We start from the raw sequence: 19,360 nt of genomic DNA on the forward strand, positions 1-19,360 counted from the left end.
CAAAGATGTGTCTCACTATCACATGAGTAATTAAAATATTTTATTTTTAAGAAAAATAAAACAAAAAACAAAGATGTCTACATAGATTTCACAATAATTATAAGAAAATAATTTTACTAAGTATAAATCAGTTGCCGACAACGTAAAAAAAAGAATAAAAAGCACACGCTTTCAGGTTTGCGAGTTATCCGCTCCAACAACTTTTAAGGCCCAACTTGAAACCGGGTCGGGTCTCCCAGCAAAAGCTTGTCGGGTAAGCCTCCACTGAAACTTGAAATTTATAAGTAGTTTCTCAACGCGCGAAAATTCCGAAATTGTGGAGGGAAAGAGACCGCCACAATCTAAACAATTTGTAGAAGATACTCAATTCCAAATTAGTCTTCTTGCTTTCATCTCCCGAATCAATCAATTTTCTTCGATCGATCTTCCTCGAGGTCGTTTCGTTTCCAAATGTAAGTTTCCTTCTATTCATTTTTTCTCGAAAGTTGTTATTATAGAGATCTCAAAACTAGATCCACTTGATTTGTAGAAGAAATGAATCGGGATCAAATTTTCAGAAATCGAAATTTATTGTAATGTTTAGTTAGCAGAAAACCCAGTTATTGAATCGTTGAATTCAGTAAAAACCCTAATTGAATCCATTTGTTCTGATTACAGCTTGAAGATGGGAGATGAAACTTTTGATGGTATCGAAGCCAAGTACATTTCTGGTCTCAGTACCATAATGGTTGCTACAATTCAAGAAGCCAAGGATCGAATTTCTCAGATCGAGTATATTTTTTGTAGCCAGTTATTCCCAAATTTTCAATCCAAATTTAAAGCTTTTGAAAAAGTTAATTCAGAGGCTCGTCTTGCTGCTTGTGATGCTTGGAAAGAGAGAGAGAAAAATTTGGTATCTCAGATTGAGGAGCTTAAGTTAGAGAATCAACAGATTAAGTCTGAGAATGTGGAATTGATCAAGAATAAGGAGAAGCTAGCTGAACAACTTGATAGAACTGCTTCTATGCCTCTTAGACTGACGAGTCTACAAGACTACATTGCTCATTTGAAAAAGAAGCTCAAGAGTAGATCTAAGATGGTTAGTGATGCAAGAGAGTTGTATTATAGGTTAGTTCAGTTGTTACAGGTTAAGGGTTCGGATGAGCTTAGCGAAGATGGGATTAATATGATTCTTTCGGAAGTGAAGAGCCTTAAGGTGAAGTCTGAATTTCTTCAGGAGGAACTTTCAAAGAAGACATTAGTGACGGAGAATCTGCTGAAGAAACTGGAGTATTTGTCTACAGAAGCTGCGGATGGTGAAAGGAAGTTGAGCAGCGTTGAAGAAGAGAAACAAAAATTGAAGACTAGGTTGCAGGTTTTTGAGGAGAATGTTGGTAGACTTGAAGAGATGCTCAGGCAGAAGAACGATGAGCTTGAGGAAGGACAGACGGCTCTTGAGGTTTTGCAGGGTACACTCAACTTGACAGAGAGGGAAATGTTGGAGTGTAAACAAAAGATTGCAGATTATGAGAAAGAAAAGACAGTGGTTATGGGAAAAGCAAAGGACGATATGCCTATGATGCAGGGAAGACACGGAAGCTACTTGGCTGAGTTTGAAGCTTTACGTCGCCAGAGTGAAGAGAAATCATTTGAGTTAGCTATGGAGATAAAGAAAAGAAAAGAACTCTATAGTACTTGCAAAAAGCTGAAGTCCCAATATACTTTTCTCTGCAAAAGGTTTGGTTTCACTCCTGACAGTGTTCTTCACCAAAGCAGCCTTGAGGACTACCTCGAGAAACCAGCAATCTCGAGTTGTAAGTATTAGCCGTCTCTGACCTAGACTACTCTGAACTACCTCTCATGTTAAAATTACTTGCTATAATCAGTCGTCCTTCGGCTGCAGGTTTTTTGTTGGTATTAGTAAACTCATACAGCTTAATTTTTACTCTTTTCTATTACAGTTCTTGAAAAGAAACACTCAGAAACTGCTGAAGGAGCAGACAAAGTGAGAATTGGTGATGGCTCGAGTGGCAACAACTGCGAGAAAGAGAGGATAATCAAAACGGTGCAGACACCTATCACTTCCATCTCACCAATTGTGCGATTACCTGGTGTCAGAAGTGACCCCTCTGCTGCAAAATCTCCACAGCTGAGTGGATCAAAGCGTCCAGCTTCCATTTGGAGAGACACAAGGTCTCGCCAATCTCCTGGAGGCCATGATCCTCATGATGATTTTCTAGATACTCCCATTGAGAATGTCAAAAGGGTCGCTGGGGAAGAAAAACATGTTCATAATGTTGCTACGAAACTTGATTCAGACGATGAGACACAGGACATGAATCCTAAACCGAGTCCATCAAGGCAGCGAATTCAAGTTGTAGAAACGAGTAAAAAAAGTTTCAAGCATGTGGAGTCAGTGAGGAAAAAAGCTGAGAGAGAGAATTTGAAAGGGATAGAGTGTAAGCAGTGCAAGAAATTCTATGATGCTGTTCATCCTGAGAATGAAGGAAATGGTAACAAAAGCTTGAGATGTGAGCATCATGAAGGTGTGTCGAGGCATCGTTATAGATACGCTCCTCCAATGACTCCTGAAGGATTTTGGAACATCGGGTTTGAATCCGAAATGTGATTCTGTATTTTTGACATTCTTTGCATCTAATGTTTGGTTGGTTCTTTGGATCAGAAGACTATAATAAAGTTATTCTCTGCTTTCTTGAAGAAAATGGTAACTAAACACTTCGAATGAGTGATTTATCAATGATTTAAAGTCAATTCACTTTGCTTTTATAATCTTCAAGATTTAATCAACACAAACACATTCAAGCTACTAAATACTAACTTCGAATCTTGGCAGCTATCACCGGAAATAAGCCCGTGACATGAAATCATACAAAACAAAAAAAGACTTATGTTTTGCAACACAAAAACATCATTCAACAAAAAGTTTGGAAATATCAACCGCTCTAGAAAAATGTGTGTCACAAACTAAAATTTGTTCTGTTTTTTTTTTTCCCTTTAATTTTCTTTTTAGATCCTAAAAATGTATCAATTAATTAAACTCTCACCATTTAATTTTGGGGTTTAATAGAAAACTTCCAAAAAGATGAAAAGTAACTTTTGAAACATTCGGGCTCTTTATGTAAATATAAGAAATCTTATGTATCCAATTGAAAAAACAAACAAATAGGGGCCTCCTTCACGTGTATATATTAGACGCACAACAATCGTCTTTTCTGATTTACGATTCAATCCCTCCGATCGTTGGCCTCCTGTTTCCGTTTTGTTTGATATCGTTCCGACGACTTTTCACCGGTAATCGACGCAGGTAACAAGATCGCTAATCTGTTTCTGTCTAATTCGTTTTTTCTTCTTCTCTGATTTAATTGTCTATGGATCTTAATTGTTTTCTTTCCGAGTTGTAACCTAGGTTTTCCACCACTAGTTGTTTTCATGGTTAAATCTTAGGCGTTTGATAGGATATAATTTGTGCTTTTCTTACTTCTATGGAATCGAGGACGATAATGCTCCTTTAGTATTTAATTTTATTGAATCCTATCAAGAATCCATGTGCGATGATTGTGTTTTCTTTGAGCTTAAATAGTTATTTGGTTGCTGAATAGTTTGAGAGCTTATCTGTTCAACAGTGACTTCAATTCAACTATTGCACTTGGTTTGTTCGGTAATGGACAACAAAGGAGCACCGCCTAGCATCTTTGTGAATGATGGGTCATTCATGGAAAGATTCAGACAGCTTCAACAGGAGAAAGATAAAGACAAGGATAAGGTTGTTCAAGTTGAGGATTCTAAGCCGGTGAAGATAATATCAAATCCCAAACCTTCTGCTAATAAAATTTCCATTGGATTAAAGACCAATGATGCTCAAAAGAAAGGTGGTAAGCTTGCTTTCAGCTTGAAGCAAAAGTCTAAGCTTCTTGCACCTCCTGTGAAGCTTGGTACTGAAGAAGATGAGGATGAGGAGGATGCTAGAAATGAGCAAGGCTTTGGATCTGTAAAGCGTCAAAAGTTAGAGCAGAGAGACACGCCTGTAAAGTCAGCAAGAGTATCTGATGTTGGTAATGGCTGTTTATTATATAAATATCTGTGTTTGAGTGGGTCTTTGTGGAAGTCAAGTCTCTGTGTTGGTTCTACTTGTCTTGCTTTTTTATGCTTCCATATTCTCCTAAGGGGTTCTCTGTTCCATTTAGTAAGTGTTCCATGAGGGCTCTGTACAATTATGCCATATGATGTCTAGAGTCCCGAGTTTCATGTCCATTGTATGTCCTTGTTGATGAATCTGTGTGTCTTTTCTGAAACTGAGGAAGGCCTATGAGTCCTAAGATTTCAAGAGTCTCATCTTCCTGTTAGTGTATGTCTTAATTGATGAAGCTGCGTTTTTCCGCTGGAATGGAGAGGAAAAAACAGTCTGGAAATTTAATTGTCTACTTAATGCAGTGTCTTCCTTAACCAACAATCCAATTGCTGGAAAGATTTGGAATATCTCCCACGCCTGCTACAAGAGTGATTTGCATTCGTTGTTCATGGACTCGGTATTAATCAGTTTTATAAGTGATATGCAGCACCACTTCCGCCCAGTGATCCTACTGTGAAGAAAGTTGCTGATAAACTAGCAAGTTTTGTTGCTAAGCATGGAAGGCCATTTGAGCACATTACACGGCAAAAGAATCCTGGGGATACACCATTTAAGTACGTATTTCTTTGCTTTTGGAGCATCTATAGTTTAACGTTTCTGGATTCTCTCTTTTATACACGTACTATGTTGGTACTTGAATTTTCTTGGCGGTGTTTGTTGACCTTATGTATCTTGTGTCCTGTTTCCCAACCAGATTTCTTTTTGACGAGAACTGTGCGGACTACAAGTACTATGTATTCAGGCTGTCTGAAGAGGAAAAATCAATTTCACAAACCAAGGATTCTGGTGTACTTCACAGTGGTAAGTATCAGACACCTGTGTTTCTATAGACCAAAAGTCACAACTGATTTGCGCTCTTTTATTTTTCCTTATATTTATTTAGAATATGCTTAGCTAAGCATGTGCAAGGAATATTTGGCTCATTTCTTTTTATTTTCCGAAAAAAATTCTATCCTACAATACAAATTTATATGTGTTCTGTAGTATGAGAGATAATGTGAGGCTGCTCTTCCTGCTCCCATATCTTACTGTATTCTTAGCTTCGATTTCCTTCGTTTGTCTCTCCAGGTGATGCAGGCCCGCGAACGTCCACAGCAGCAATCACTTTGCAAAAGCCAGCTTATCAACAAACAGGATATCAGATCCCTGCTTCAGCTCTCTATGATGCTCCTGAGGAACCTGGAGCTTCTTCTAGATCTGCTCAGGCGTCAATTACAAGACCTAGCAACAGTATGTTCATTAGCCTTTTATCGACCTAGGTTCCTTCCTATCTCTGGTATCTAGCTTTGATTAACATGTGTTTGATCTGCAGGTGACTCCTTTAGTGGGCCGAAGGGTGCAGACCCTATATCAATGATGGAGTTTTACATGAAGAAGGCTGCCCAAGAAGAGAAAATGAGACGTCCTAGGCAGTCAAAAGATGAAATGCCTCCACCAGCTTCCCTTCAAGGCCCATCTGGTGAGAATGAATCCTTTGCTATTTTTGGTTTTAGGCTTCTGTATTGTCTTATCGCTCAACCACGTTTGATTTCAGAATCTTCCTCCACAGACCCTGGAAAGAGAGGTCATCACATGGGTGATTATATCCCACTTGAGGAGCTAGATAAGTTCCTTTCAAAGTGCAATGATGCAGCTGCACAAAAAGCCACAAAGGAGGCTGCTGAGAAGGCTAAAATCCAAGCAGATAATGTTGGACATAAACTCTTGTCAAAAATGGGTTGGAAAGAAGGTGCTTACTTGCCTCACTCTATCTGTAAATTGGTGCCCTTGTTTCTTTCTGTATCTTGTGCCTTTATGGAGACAAGGAGCTTAGAAAATTGGAGGAGTGGATTACAGGTGAAGGTATAGGAAGCTCCAGAAAGGGTATGGCAGATCCTATAATGGCAGGCGATGTAAAAACAAACAACTTGGGAGTTGGTGCTTCCGCTCCAGGAGAAGTCAAGCCTGAGGATGATATATACGAGCAGTACAAGAAGCGGATGATGCTGGGTTACAAACACAGACCCAATCCACTGGTACTTTTTCCATCTTTAGCTCGATTCTTTTTGTAATAGCACTTCATTACTCACCCTCTGTCTCAATTATACTACAGGGAAATCCCAGGAAGGCGTATTACTAAGGATCAATCAATGTGCTGTGCACAATTATTATCTTTCGCTCACCTCAGCACCGCTGAGCTTTCCTTTTCTATTAAAAAGAATGTTCAAGTTTTTAGATTGCTGATAAATTGATGTGTTGGTATGGATTGGATTTGCGTTTCAGTGTGCAAATAGATCACTTTGACAGACATATCAGTTGAAATACAATGGATTATTGCTAACGACTGAGATTTTGATTCGATTGTCATAACTTTATTAAAGTTTTGCAAGTCTGGAACATAATACACTAAACAGCAAGTTTATTAGAGTGAAAGGTAAATGAAAATAAAGAAAGAAAAGAAAGATGATATGTCCTTCCTAGTTGATGACATCGCAGGGAGGGAAATTAGCAGAGCATCTCTGAGGAAGCTGAAGGGCCATGGAGCGGTCAATGCCGGAGAGTGGAGGTCCATTGGCAAGGAGGCAAAGACAAGGACGACCAAGTGTGACAACGGCAGAGCAACACATCTCGGTCGGTGGGATCGGGCTGAAAGGAGCTACTGCTGCTCTACATGGTATCAGCTGCACCAGCGCGGAGAAGAATGTTCTACTGCATCCTCCCACTTCCTCCTCGGGCAACATCGGTGGGGGAGGTGGTTGTTGCAGGTCTGCTTGCTGCGCTATGACAATGGTAAGAACAGTTATGATCATGAGCAGCGCCATTGCCAGCCGAACTCCCATAGTTTTCATCATCGTGTAAACAGTGATGGTAATGAGATGACGCAACAACGAGATGAGGCTTCTTTATATACCATACAATGAAAGGGGTTACATGTCATGCCGTTTCACACCTCTCTCCTACCTCACAACCAAATAGCCTCACGATTACTCTATGTGTTTCCCACTCTTTAGAGCTTTAATCTTCGATCAAACTCACAAAATTTACAACTCCCATTTACCAAAATGCTGACAACTTGCCCTGTTCAATTGATGCTTAGAAGGTTTGATTGTTGATATTAGATAAGAGAGGGTATTAGCTATAGTAGACGGTAAAAAAATAGTAGCACAGTCAAAGATTGAGGTTTAGAGCATAACTTTAATAGGTAATGATTGTGGTTTGAATACTAAGTTCGCAAGAAAATGTTAAATTACAAGATTTGAAAATTAAATAAAACATGTAAATCTTTTATCTTTTATACAGTTATAGAGACTGTAGACACAAGTGCAAACAAAAAAGAATTCCAAAAGTAAAAAAAGTTAACAATCTTTGCTTTGTTGGTAGTTGGTAAAAAGCATCTCTTTAACGCTAGTGGTCTCAACTTTTGCTTGAAACATGTTGGTTAGGTTGGGCATAGTATGGCATAGGCCTGGACAAAAAAACCGTATCCGAGTACCCAAACCGAAACCGACCCGAAAAAACCGGTTCGGGGTGGGTACGGGTATTAGCTATTTATCCTATTGGGTCTTATATTGTCGTACCCGTGGGTATAGGGTAAAACCCGATCCGAACCCGATACCCGAACAGGTACCCGATTACCCGAAATTACTTATACTTATACATATAAAAACTTTATATATATGTAATATTTGAGCTAAATACATTTATATCCAAATATTCGAGAGCAATTACCAAAATTAAATGCATTTATATTTATTATTTAAGACTAAATATATTTAGACGCGAGATGCTTGTAAATTTTTTAAATATTTGGACAAAATTCCGGTTATTCGGATAAATTTTTGGGTGAAACTCGGATATTTGAGTAAAATTGCGGATAAAATTCGGATATTAGAGTAAAATTTCGGGTAAAATTCGGGTATTTGGTAAAATTTTGGGTATTTGGGTATAAAATACCCGAACCCGATGGGTGCCCGATTTTTTCGGGTATTTAGCGGTTCTAAAAATCTAAACCCGAACCGACCCGAACCCGATTAGATCCGAACCGAAACCGAACCGATATTTTAGATTTACCCTATTGGGTCCTAAACTCCTCTACCCGAAAGACCCGTACCCGATCGGGTTTTACCCGAACCCGACCCGCATACCCGAATGCCCACCCCTAGTATGGCAACATATATATGATATGAGTTATGTGATAATGATGCTTTTTTTTTTTTTAATCAACCTATTGTGGCTAATATGATATCTCTGTCATAATGCTTTATGAATATAGTGTGGCTAATATAATATTTTTGTTGATTATGAAATTGATGTATATTAATATGTATAAATGGATTTAAAAACAAAAGATACTCGTTTTGAAAAAGAAATACTCCTTCTGTACTTACATACATGAAAAGACTTTTATATGCTTAATTAATAAAAAGCTTACATACACACCACCCCACACCAAGAAAAACCCTAATATTTGTGTAAAGTAGAACAGATTAGGATTATCAAATTGTCCATATAATATTTTTGTGGTCAGTGATTAATCCCAATCCCATGATTCTCATCTAATGTGATGTGGGTATGTAAACTTTTCTTAAGTTCAGATGATTTGCAATAAATTACGCATCTTTCCTGCTTTAAAAAGCCCAAACAAAGCCCATTAGAAACCCAAAAGAAGTGATTGGTCTGTTATTCTCTCTCTCTTACTTCTACTCAGCTCTAACACATAGAGAGGAGTCAGAAAATCATCAGCCGCCTCTTTCACTTCAACCCTCCTTAAACCTCATCTCTTTCCTACTCCGCCGATCTCTCCGCCGTCTCCGCCGTCACTCCATTTCTCTCGACCCCTCCAGGTAATTCATTTTCAGATCCTCTACTATCCCCTTTACTTATATTTTAGCGAATTGGTCTTTCACTCTCTCGCTGTTGATGACGTATCTGTGACTTTTTCCCCCTTTTGGATTGTATTGCTCCTCTTCCTCTGTTTCCGTCAAATGAATCTTATTTTCTCCAATTCAATCACTTTTGAATCTTTCCTCCAATAGGAGAAATGGCTGGGAAGTCGAACAAATCGAAGGCCAAGAGAGCAGCTCAGAGCTCTACCACCAATTCTACTGATGTTAAATCAGATGCTCCTGTCACTGCTCCGGTTACTGCCCCTGTTACTGCTCCTGCTACTACTCCGGTTACTGCTCCCGATAACGGCACCGCCAATGCTGTTGACTCTGCGGTGTCTGAAGCCAATGAAGTTCCTCCTACGATTCCTAAGGCTGACGAAAGTGAAGTACAAGTAGCAAGTAACGATGCCCAACCCAAGCAAGGTTAGCTCTAATATGTTTTCTAGGAAGCACCCAATTTATATTATATCTACATTTAATGTGTCAGTGTGGTTTTCTCGTAAGCTAAGTTGATTCATTCACCCTCTCTTGTGTATTGCTTTAAGTGTCTGATTTTGTTTTGGCTTTCACAGGTGAACTCCGTCTTTATCCTGTGTCTGTCAAAACACAAAGTGGGGGTAAAATGGAGCTTCAAGTGAGTTTGACTTATTGTTTTTCTTAACCGTTTATATGCAATTTTCCTTAGTCGTTCACATAGTGTTTCCATTTCTTCAGGGATTTTAATACCTCTAGATATTTCTTGTAAAGCTTGACCCTTTCCTACTGTTTTTTCTTATATATTAATTACTAAGTCTGTCCAATGGATGTGTTTCAGTTGAACCCTGGAGACTCTGTGATGGATATAAGGCAGTTCCTCCTTGATGCTCCAGAGACGTGCTACTTCACTTGTTATGAGTTGTTACTCCGCAATAAAGATGGAGAGACTCATCATTTGGAAGACTACAATGAGATCTCTGAAGTAGCTGACATCACCCTTGGTGGTTGCTCCTTGGAAATGGTTGCAGGTATCTAAGTCTGTCTTTTCTTCATTCTTTTGGGTTGAGACTATAAACTGAAAGTTGACTTGTTATGTTTCTTTCCACAGCATTGTATGATGATAGATCTATCAGAGCACACGTTCACCGTGCCAGAGATCTTTTGTCGCTTTCAACACTTCACTCTTCCTTATCAACAACACTTGCCTTGCAGTATGACGCAGCACTGAACAAAGTTCAGAACCCCGGAGGTTTCAAATTTCAATCTTTCTCTTAATGGTGTTTTGCTTTGCTAACATTTTCATGCACTGTGAAGGATTTATTTATGGCCTCTATATTGAAACAGATAAACCAAAGTCTGACGTTCCAGAGCTGGAATGTTTGGGTTTTATGGAAGATGTGCCTGGCTCTCTCAAGAAGTTAATAAATTCTACATCAGAAGAGATCAAATCTGTGGAAAACATTGTGTTCTCATCGTTCAACCCTCCTCCAAGCCACAGAAGGTATTGAGCAACCTATTTTAGCATTTGTAAAGGATAAGTTTACCATTTATGTTGTTTCTTATGCATTTATTTGTTGCAGGCTTGTAGGAGATTTAATATATTTGGATGTTGTGACCTTGGAAGGTAACAAGCACTGCATTACAGGCACAACCAAAACATTTTATGTTAATTCCAGCTCAGGGAATATTCTCGATCCAAGGCCAAGTAAATCTGGACATGAAGCAGCTACGCTGATTGGACTATTGCAAAAACTTAGCTCTAAGTTTAAAAAAGGTGGGAAACAGTATATACGCCATTCTTCTTAAGTTTATTCTTTACTCTTTCTATGACGTGATAAGCATTCAATCTGTTGATTAGCTTCTATTTTTCCTTTAAATTTGAAGCTTTCCGTGAAGTCATGGAAAAGAAAGCCTCTGCTCATCCGTTTGAAAATGTCCAATCGCTTTTGCCACCACACTCATGGCTAAGAACTTATCCAGTACCCGGTGAGTTTAATTTTAATAGCATTTGAATTGTCATCCGTCTTGCGCAGACGTACTTGTTTATATAATATACTTGCGTTCTGCACAGTAGTATGGTTTAGTGTTTTGGTTCTTTCGTGGCTGGCTCAACTGTTCTTTCAGAGGTCGTTACTCTACGTTATACAGTTTTATGCACTGATAATGGTTCTGAGATATTCATATGGCAGCCATAGAAGTAGTGGGGTTGAAGGTTACCTTGATTTTGATTGCATAATATGTAATATATCCTTGAAGTTCCTCTCTACTGTGTTCCCTTTGTGACTGCCTCTTAATGGCCAAGCCATATCTTGGACAATCTCGGATAATATTCATTTTGATGTTTTTTGTCCAACAAATTTATGTAAATTGATTGATAGAATGTGGTCCATTTTGTTGCTTTTATATTGACAACCGACTAATTTTCTGTTTTATATGTTGAACATGTGTTTCTGCTAATGTATGAGAAGATAAGTTCTTGTTGTAAGTGATTGATAAACTAGGAAATTCAAAATTAATCAGCCTTGGCTCACCATTTCAACACAAGATTCACTTGAATTAATTCTATTAAATCTAAGCACCAACTTTTGTATCTGGTCTCAGATCACAAGCGTGATGCAGCGAGAGCAGAAGAAGCACTTACCATTTCATATGGTAGTGAGTTAATTGGCATGCAGAGAGATTGGAACGAAGAGTTGCAATCTTGCAGAGAGTTCCCTCACACTTCTCCTCAAGAGAGGTACATGTGATATTTGACTACAATGATTTCTCGGTAGCATGAAATTATGGGATTCTGTTCCATTTCAGATCTGTTTCCTTTATTGAAAATTTCTGAACATTTCCTTCTTTGCAGGATCTTACGTGACAGGGCACTTTACAAAGTGTCTTCTGATTTTGTCGATGCAGCGCTTAACGGAGCTATTGGTGTAATCAGCCGATGTATACCACCCATAAACCCAACTGATCCAGAGTGTTTGCACATGTCAGTGTGAATTGTTTGGCCCTTGTTTTTGATTCTCCATAAGCAACTCATATATATTATTGATTCTAGCTCATTGTGTTCATGAAATTTTGGCAGTTTAGTAATCCCCTTTGTGTTCTATAAATGTCGAAAAATGACAGAGCATCTAAATGTTTACATATTTGTGTTTATGGATGAGTTTTTCAATTCTAAACATTTGTTATTGTTCCACTTTTGTAGGTATGTGCACAACAACATCTTTTTCAGTTTTGCTGTTGATGCCGACATTGAACAGCTCTCCAAGAAACGTCCATCTAATCAAGTGATGGAGAAGGTGTCCTCATCTGAAAAGGTTTCATGCACAGATGCAACCTGCGAGAATGAAGAGCATAACAGCTGTAATGAGGCGCCGCTTGTTGAAAATGAACAGGCAACGTATGCCTCTGCAAACAATGATTTGAAAGGCACAAAGTTATATCAAGAAGCAGATGTCCCAGGGCTATATAATCTGGCAATGGCCATTATTGATTACAGAGGTCATAGGGTTGTTGCTCAGGTTTGTTCTAAGACTGGAACTGCCAAGTCCTTATTCTTGAGAATCTGTGTCTTGCTTGTGTGCATTATAATAGTATCTTTGCAATGTGTTTTAGAGTGTTCTACCGGGAATCCTTCAAGGGGATAAATCAGATGCGCTTTTGTATGGTTCAGTCGATAATGGCAAGAAAATATGCTGGAATGAAGATTTTCATGCTAAGGTAAATGGATATAGTCTGTCTTGCTGTTGGATATCGTAGGCATTAATGTGAAAAAATTCTACTGGTGATCTATCTGTACAATATTAGCATTAATATTTATCTATATATTACTATAAGACTGCATTTTTCCTAGCAGAACTCTTTGATCCTGATTAATTCCTTCTTCAGGTGCTTGAGGCTGCAAAGCTTCTTCACATTAAGGAACATTCTGTTATTGATGCATCCGAAACTGTCTTCAAGTTGGCTGCACCTGTAGAGTGCAAGGGGATTGTTGGGAGTGATAACAGACATTATCTCTTGGACTTGATGAGAGTGACGCCTCGTGATGCCAATTATACGGGTCCAGAGTCCCGCTTTTGTGTCCTAAGACCAGAACTGATCACATCATTTTGCCAGGTACGTAACTTCTTTATTCCTTCGAAAAGTATGCTCTTGAGTTTTCCTTTGACAATGTATTTTTATCATGAAGGCCGAATCATTGGAAAAATCAAAATTGAAATCCAAGGCTGATGAAGGGGCGGATGATTCTTCTAATGTTAGTGCTGATACTTCTAAAGTTGGTGATGCATTGATCGATGGAGAGGAAAATGGGGCTTCAAATTCTGATCAGGTATATGTTTCACTTTTTGATCCTGATAGATATGTGTATTAAGCTTATTTAGTACTGATTGACGTTTCTATTTCAAGTGGGATTTGTATGCTAATATTTAGCATTTCACATCTGCATGATATACCCTGCTTTTTGTGTGCATTGGCTGCTATTAGTTTATGTGGATACGGTGTCTCGCTTTCAGATTTTATAGATGTAGACGGTTTGTCAAGTGATGAAAAGGCAGACTGACAAAATACCAAATAGGATTGGGCCATGTAACAATGATGGAAATAACAATTGTACTTATACATTAGTAGATCTATACTGAACCAATCAATTGGACTGGGTCTGGCTGCTACATCCCTTTATTGTTTTTGCTTTGAGATTCTTTCCCATCGTTGTTTTCTACGGTTGGATAGCAATGTCTGATAACAGTTGTATCTGATTTAAAAAAACTGTAATTGCTGATATTTGCGAGTTCTTTACAGAAAACTATTTCAGACAAGCAAAATACCACCGCCGAAGATTCTGCAGCCGGGTTGTCTGAAAGTTCCAAATCATGTGATGAAATAGCATTTAACCCCAATGTCTTCACTGACTTCACATTAGGTGGCAATCAAGAGGTAGGCTATGTTGCCTATAGGTTATTTGTATTCAGATTATCTCTTAAAATTTATTTAACTGATTGGATCCTTTTTTGGGTTAAACAGGAGATAGCTGCTGATGAAGAAAATGTGAAGAAAGTTAGCTCATACCTTGTGGATGTGGTTCTTCCAAAATTTATAGAAGATCTTTGCACTCTCGAAGTTTCTCCAATGGATGGTCAGACTTTGACTGAAGCACTCCATGCTCATGGTGTTAATGTTCGTTACATTGGAAGAGTAAGTTTTTTCAGCTGTCGTTATCATTTTGTTAGCTATCTCTATGTTTGACTTTATTAACAGTAGCTGTGCACGACCAGGTTGCTAATGGGGTGAAGCATTTGCCTCATTTGTGGGATCTTTGTCTGAATGAGATTACTGTAAGATCCGCGAAGCACATTTTGAAGGTAATTTTGGATATTGTAAAAGCATGCCACAACAAGAGGTAGGGTATCTGTGGACACACTTGTAATAGGTTATAATGTTATTTGTATGTTCTTACGTTGTTGTGCAGGACATTCTAAGAGACATAGAGGATCATGATATTGGATCAGCAGTCTCACATTTCCTCAATTGTTTCTTTGGAAACTATCAAGCTGCTGGGGGAAAAGCTAGTGCCAAAAATCAAAAGAAGGTTCTTGTGTACTATCAGAGTTTGTTTTATTATAGTTTTATGTTTGTTAATCTTGAATTAGGATATTGCAGTTCATTGGAGCCGTCTAGAAAAGTTTCTGATGAAAAAAGTCATGCTTTTTCTTTTATTAGTTTAAGGTGTGAAACTAAACCTTGAATGTGGACAGGATCAACCCATCACAAAGAAGGGTCAAGGAAGAGGGAAGGGAAAATCTTCTTCAAAGAAAAGCTTTTCATCGTATATGATGGTTGACTCCAACATTCTATGGTCTGACATTCAGGAATTTGCCAAAGCGAAATATGAGGTAAACTGTAGTCATTATCAAGTTGAGCATATTTATTTGATTGTCTATGGAACTGTTGTCACCTTTCTAAGCCAGTTAAATTTTTATTACTCTAACCACCTAAAGCTAACGCGAGCCTATTTTCAGTTTGAGTTGCCCGAGCTATCAAGAACTACGGCTAAAAAAGTATCTGTTCTTCGTAATCTTTGCCAAAAGGTAAATAATTAGAGACACATTTTCCTTCAGAATATATATACCAAGGAATCCTGATTATGTCAGTTCATAATTGTTATTAATCCCTCCCTTTTTCTGTTAACAGGTTGGTGTCAGTATTGCTGCACGCAAATACGACTTCAGTGCAACCTCGCCTTTTGAGACGTCAGATATTTTGGATCTTCGGCCCGTAATTAAGCACTCTGTCCCTGTATGCTCTGAGGCTAAAGATCTTGTTGAGATGGGAAAGGTCCAACTGGCTGAGGTACCTTTGTTATTTCACACTAGCTAACTTTTGCTTGCTAATTTTTGCCAATATGTTTGTATTGGATAAGATCAGGAGCACCTTATTGCGATTTGGGTTGGCATTCAACTCTTCATTGAGCTTCTTGTTTTAGTTTGCGATAGTTGCATTTTGAATGGTTCTTGTTATAATTTTGTATTTATTAAATGATTAAATTTTTGTAGGGCATGCTTAGTGAATCCTACACGTTCTTTTCAGAGGCATTTTCGATACTTCAACAGGTAAGTAGTATATATATGCATCTTGATCTGTCAAAATAATTTAACACCAAAGTTGCTCATCATATTCTGATTTCAGGTGACTGGTCCAATGCATAGGGAAGTTGCAAACTGCTGCAGGTATGCGTCTGACTGATTTTTGTTTTTCTGGAAAAATATCCATGGTCGTCCGTTTTAGTTGCCTTATGATTTTTGTCGTCTTTTGCTTTTCAGGTACCTGGCCATGGTTTTGTACCATGCAGGAGATATGGCTGGGGCCATAATGCAGCAACACAAGGAACTCATTATTAATGAGCGATGCCTTGGTTTAGACCATCCTGATACTGCCCATAGGTATCAACTATCTTTCTTTTATATTAATACTGCGACCTGAGTTGGAAACTATTGTACTTTCAGCTATTTACTTGCTTCAAATGTTTTAATACTGCAGCTATGGCAATATGGCTCTTTTCTACCATGGACTGAATCAGACAGAACTTGCTCTACAGAACATGGGTCGAGCCTTGCTTCTCCTTGGCCTTTCATCTGGCCCTGATCATCCAGATGTTGCAGCTACATTTATAAATGTTGCCATGATGTATCAAGACATGGGCAAAATGGACACAGCTCTACGTTATCTTCAAGAGGCTTTGAAGAAAAATGAGAGACTTCTTGGTCCTGAACACATTCAGACTGCAGTATGCTACCACGCTCTTGCCATTGCGTTCAACTGTATGGGCGCATTCAAGCTCTCACACCAGGTACTAAAACTTTCATAAAGACTTCGTCATCCTATCTGTCTCACCTTTTGACTTAATTGTTCTGTTCTTGTCAGCATGAGAAGAAAACCTACGACATACTTGTAAAACAATTGGGAGACGATGATTCTAGGACACGAGACTCTCTAAACTGGATGAAGACGTTTAAGATGCGTGAGCTTCAGGTTTGATGCACTGATTGACTGAGGAGAACCTCATTTATCCAGTATACATTTTGTTTGTATTTCTCAAATTTTCTGGTTGGGTTTTGCATCAGATGACTGCACAAAAGCAGAAAGGACAGGCAGCCAATGCGGCCAACACACAAAAGGCTATCGATCTCCTAAAGGTATACTTGCGGCTTTAGATTTTGGCGTATTATATGAAAAAACAAAAACTCCTCTATCTATGATGTTGTAGAGTTGAAATACTAATGAAATTGTTTTCCTGATTGGTATGGAATAGGCACATCCAGACCTGATACATGCGTTCCAAAACGCAGCAGCTACTGGGAGGTCAAATGCACTGAACTCGGCTGTCCTTGGGGAGCCTCAACCACGGGGCAGAGGTTTTGATGAAAGAGCAGCTCGTGCTGCAGCTGAAGTTAGGAAGAAAGCAGCTGCTAAGGGGCTACTGGTTCGCCCTCAGGGTGGTGTTCCAGTTCAAGCGATGCCACCACTCTCTCAACTCCAAAACATGATCAATACCGCCACAGATTCGTCTGAGAAAGGTGGAGAAAATGGGGAAGCAAAGGTACAAGAGAAGAAAGAATCCTCTGAAAATGGGAAAACAGAAAACTTGGCTCCTGCAGGATTGGGTGCTGGTTTAACATCTTTGGATAGGAAGAAGCAAAAAGCCAAAAAATAAGAAAAAGTAGGAATCTTGAAGGAAAATGGTGCTCAAAGAAAGTACACGATTCTAAGTAGTGAAGTTGGTTTTTGTCTCAGGAAGTCGATAAACCACATGCTGATTTCATTACATGACAACACCTTTGTACCTTAAGCTTTGTTTTTCTTCTCATTCTGTTACAATGATTTGGGTAAGTCCCGCTTCCAGGTATGTCTGGCTTTTTCCTTTTTTTTCTTTTCCCCTCACTTTTCTGCGGGTGTAATTTTATCCCAAAAAAACTTCATTGATTTTCTAGTAACTGGAATAAGCTCACAGTTCACGCTTATAATTAACCTCGCAGCCTTACTATTTTTGTTCTTTACACTATAACTCTTGACTTGGTTTCTGGTGTGTTTAGAGGCACACTTTATACTAAACTCGTTTATGATCATCTACCATCATTATGATGCGCAATGTGGCTTGTAGCGATGTTGTCAATGGCAAAAAGTGTATATCAACCTTTTAAGTTTAAGTCTGCCACGACCCTAATCTAGCGGGGACAGCCTAGCACTTGATAACGGTTAAGTGCAGACCGGGGCATAGCCGGCAAGCTCAGTCATGACCTCTGAAACATTAAGGCATAGTCAGGATAGGACTTTAAGAAAGTCGGTCAGTTTCAACCTTCACAACTGTTCTATAGGCATAATGTTTATAGGCCCAAAATTCAGGCCTTGATAAGGCCCAATTATCCACAGAGGTTAGAAGTGAGACACGGCTAAATGGATAATGTCGACGACACTCAGAACACCTTCTTCCTTATCGACACCTTCACTCTCTCCGACAATGGCGACTTTCCTGACAAATGTTGTTTCAATCAAACCTACAATCTTCTCATTCCAGTCCGAATCCTTCACCCCTTTGCAGACGCGGGCCAATGTATTCTCCTCGAAACCCTTTCATTCTCTCGCCGGAACCTTCTCCCGGAGCTCTAGAACGAGATTCATTCCTTATGCTGTAACGGAGACGGAAGAAAAACCCGCCGCTTTGGACCCTAGTTCCGAAGCCGCCAGGCGTGTCTATATCGGTAACATACCAAGGACAGTGACCAATGAGCAGCTCACTAAACTTGTTGAAGAACACGGTGCTGTTGAAAAAGTTCAGGTTTTTATTCTTACATCTCCTTCTTCTATAGTTAGTTACTTAGTTATCATCAATATTTGTTATTTGATGTTATGTGTTGAATTCAACAGGTGATGTATGATAAGTATTCAGGACGAAGCCGCCGGTTTGGATTTGCTACTATGAAATCAGTTGAAGATGCTAATGCTGTGGTTGAGAAATTGAATGGCAATGTGAGTTTTTGGACCACTAATTGCTTCTTTCTATTCATTTAGGTTCTGAAAAATGACAGAGCTTTGTTGTTTTGTTACTTAGACCGTTGAAGGGCGTGAGATAAAGGTTAACATTACAGAGAAACCTATAGCATCATCATCTCCTGATTTATCACTGCTTCAGTCTGAAGATTCAGCATTTGTAGATAGCCCTTACAAAGTGTATGTAGGAAATCTAGCAAAGACTGTTACAAAGGAGATGCTTGAGAATTTGTTTTCTGAGAAAGGGAAAGTAGTAAGTGCCAAAGTTTCAAGAGTACCTGGAACTTCGAAATCCACCGGGTTTGGATTCGTTACGTTTTCTTCAGAAGAAGATGTGGAAGCTGCCATTTTGGCTCTTAACAATTCGGTAAGTGCCCTCAATTGCTTCATCTATAGAGTGTGCATAATCTTTTTGTCTCATTTTGCGGTTGGTTTTAAACTGCAGTTGCTGGAAGGACAGAAGATTCGGGTGAATAAGGCGTAAGCAGATGGGATTATAAAGAATGTGAAAAGAATCGGTTTGAAGAGTTTTGTAATGCAAATCTTAGAGCATAGTATATCAATCATCTTGTATTCATTCCAAGTTGAAAATGAAACCATATCTTTTCAAAAGCTTATAGTTGTGTAATCTGATTTCTAGTCAGTGTAAAGAGCCCCAAGCTAAATTTATCTCCGCCCAAGTTTCATTTCCATAAATGTTGATGAATGTATTAAAATTGCTAGTCGTGACTTGTGAGCTTTGGTCTCTCAAAATTTCTTAATTTAGTGTCTACGTCTCTTGCTTGCTCTGTTGTAAGTCCTTGTTCCATGAGGAAGAACCAGGGCTTGCACTTGAATCTCATTAGACTTT

General features: G+C 38.8%; 5 protein-coding genes across 8 annotated transcripts; 4 read left to right on the forward strand and 1 right to left on the reverse strand.

Annotated features, from left to right (window-relative positions):
• Positions 1–190: 190 nt before the first annotated feature.
• On the forward strand, positions 191–2,697 carry LOC110228164 (protein gamma response 1). The gene is made up of 3 exons (XM_021024616.1): positions 191–452; positions 658–1,793; positions 1,941–2,697. The coding sequence occupies exons 2-3, from the start codon at positions 665–667 to the stop codon at positions 2,606–2,608; spliced, it is 1,797 nt and encodes a 598-aa protein (XP_020880275.1). The 5' UTR covers positions 191–452; positions 658–664; the 3' UTR covers positions 2,609–2,697.
• A 375-nt stretch (positions 2,698–3,072) lies between these two features.
• On the forward strand, positions 3,073–6,464 carry LOC9313912 (SURP and G-patch domain-containing protein 1-like protein). Of its 3 annotated transcripts, none has more exons than XM_021024617.1 (9): positions 3,073–3,304; positions 3,624–4,052; positions 4,557–4,683; positions 4,824–4,930; positions 5,198–5,359; positions 5,442–5,588; positions 5,664–5,858; positions 5,966–6,144; positions 6,222–6,464. In XM_021024617.1, exons 2-9 carry the CDS (start codon positions 3,662–3,664, stop codon positions 6,246–6,248), a joined length of 1,335 nt encoding a protein of 444 aa, XP_020880276.1. In that variant the 5' UTR covers positions 3,073–3,304; positions 3,624–3,661; the 3' UTR covers positions 6,249–6,464. The 3 variants fall into 3 exon arrangements, with proteins under 3 accessions (XP_020880276.1, XP_020880278.1, XP_020880277.1); XM_021024619.1 differs by having other exon boundaries at positions 3,214–3,304; positions 5,679–5,858; positions 6,222–6,452; XM_021024618.1 differs by having other exon boundaries at positions 3,221–3,291; positions 6,222–6,452.
• Positions 6,456–7,008, reverse strand: LOC9312195 (putative lipid-transfer protein DIR1). The gene has a single exon (XM_002877798.2). It carries the CDS (start codon positions 6,958–6,960, stop codon positions 6,586–6,588), a length of 375 nt encoding a protein of 124 aa, XP_002877844.1. The 5' UTR covers positions 6,961–7,008; the 3' UTR covers positions 6,456–6,585.
• Positions 7,009–8,821: 1,813 nt separating this feature from the next.
• Positions 8,822–19,198, forward strand: LOC9313913 (clustered mitochondria protein). 2 transcript variants are annotated; one of them, XM_021024977.1, is made up of 32 exons: positions 8,822–8,952; positions 9,145–9,420; positions 9,570–9,631; positions 9,812–10,001; positions 10,082–10,222; positions 10,318–10,474; positions 10,554–10,747; positions 10,858–10,959; positions 11,575–11,710; positions 11,825–11,953; positions 12,173–12,488; positions 12,583–12,687; positions 12,856–13,083; positions 13,157–13,297; positions 13,768–13,902; positions 13,990–14,160; positions 14,241–14,327; positions 14,435–14,554; positions 14,721–14,858; positions 14,985–15,053; positions 15,157–15,315; positions 15,519–15,575; positions 15,652–15,692; positions 15,786–15,905; positions 16,003–16,312; positions 16,387–16,494; positions 16,587–16,658; positions 16,775–17,806; positions 17,893–18,298; positions 18,388–18,489; positions 18,572–18,877; positions 18,956–19,198. In XM_021024977.1, the coding sequence occupies exons 2-28, from the start codon at positions 9,150–9,152 to the stop codon at positions 17,174–17,176; spliced, it is 4,161 nt and encodes a 1,386-aa protein (XP_020880636.1). In that variant the 5' UTR covers positions 8,822–8,952; positions 9,145–9,149; the 3' UTR covers positions 17,177–17,806; positions 17,893–18,298; positions 18,388–18,489; positions 18,572–18,877; positions 18,956–19,198. The 2 variants fall into 2 exon arrangements, with proteins under 2 accessions (XP_020880636.1, XP_002876127.1); XM_002876081.2 differs by having other exon boundaries at positions 16,775–18,298.
• LOC110228552 (30S ribosomal protein 2, chloroplastic) lies at positions 17,924–18,994 on the forward strand. Its single transcript, XM_021026229.1, has 4 exons — positions 17,924–18,298; positions 18,388–18,489; positions 18,572–18,877; positions 18,956–18,994. The coding sequence occupies exons 1-4, from the start codon at positions 17,924–17,926 to the stop codon at positions 18,992–18,994; spliced, it is 822 nt and encodes a 273-aa protein (XP_020881888.1).
• Positions 19,199–19,360: the final 162 nt, after the last annotated feature.

Source organism: Arabidopsis lyrata (genome assembly GCF_000004255.2).
Source record: "Arabidopsis lyrata subsp. lyrata unplaced genomic scaffold ARALYscaffold_5, whole genome shotgun sequence".
Lineage (NCBI taxonomy): Eukaryota > Viridiplantae > Streptophyta > Magnoliopsida > Brassicales > Brassicaceae > Arabidopsis > Arabidopsis lyrata.

Bases quoted from the DNA above. Each gene is read 5' to 3' on its own strand.
- LOC110228164 (XM_021024616.1), top strand. From the start codon at position 665: ATGGGAGATGAAACTTTTGATGGTATCGAAGCCAAGTACATTTCTGGT. The intron at 1,794-1,940 runs GTAAGTATTAGC...TTTCTATTACAG, and splicing joins GAAACCAGCAATCTCGAGTT to TTCTTGAAAAGAAACACTCA.
- LOC9313912 (XM_021024617.1), top strand. From the start codon at position 3,662: ATGGACAACAAAGGAGCACCGCCTAGCATCTTTGTGAATGATGGGTCA. The intron at 5,360-5,441 runs GTATGTTCATTA...TTTGATCTGCAG, and splicing joins AATTACAAGACCTAGCAACA to GTGACTCCTTTAGTGGGCCG. The intron at 5,859-5,965 runs GTGCTTACTTGC...AGTGGATTACAG, and splicing joins AAAAATGGGTTGGAAAGAAG to GTGAAGGTATAGGAAGCTCC.
- LOC9312195 (XM_002877798.2), bottom strand. From the start codon at position 6,960: ATGATGAAAACTATGGGAGTTCGGCTGGCAATGGCGCTGCTCATGATC.
- LOC9313913 (XM_002876081.2), top strand. From the start codon at position 9,150: ATGGCTGGGAAGTCGAACAAATCGAAGGCCAAGAGAGCAGCTCAGAGC. The intron at 12,489-12,582 runs GTTTGTTCTAAG...AATGTGTTTTAG, and splicing joins GTCATAGGGTTGTTGCTCAG to AGTGTTCTACCGGGAATCCT. The intron at 14,161-14,240 runs GTAAGTTTTTTC...GTGCACGACCAG, and splicing joins ATGTTCGTTACATTGGAAGA to GTTGCTAATGGGGTGAAGCA.
- LOC110228552 (XM_021026229.1), top strand. From the start codon at position 17,924: ATGTCGACGACACTCAGAACACCTTCTTCCTTATCGACACCTTCACTC. The intron at 18,299-18,387 runs GTTTTTATTCTT...TGAATTCAACAG, and splicing joins GTGCTGTTGAAAAAGTTCAG to GTGATGTATGATAAGTATTC. The intron at 18,878-18,955 runs GTAAGTGCCCTC...TTTAAACTGCAG, and splicing joins TTTTGGCTCTTAACAATTCG to TTGCTGGAAGGACAGAAGAT.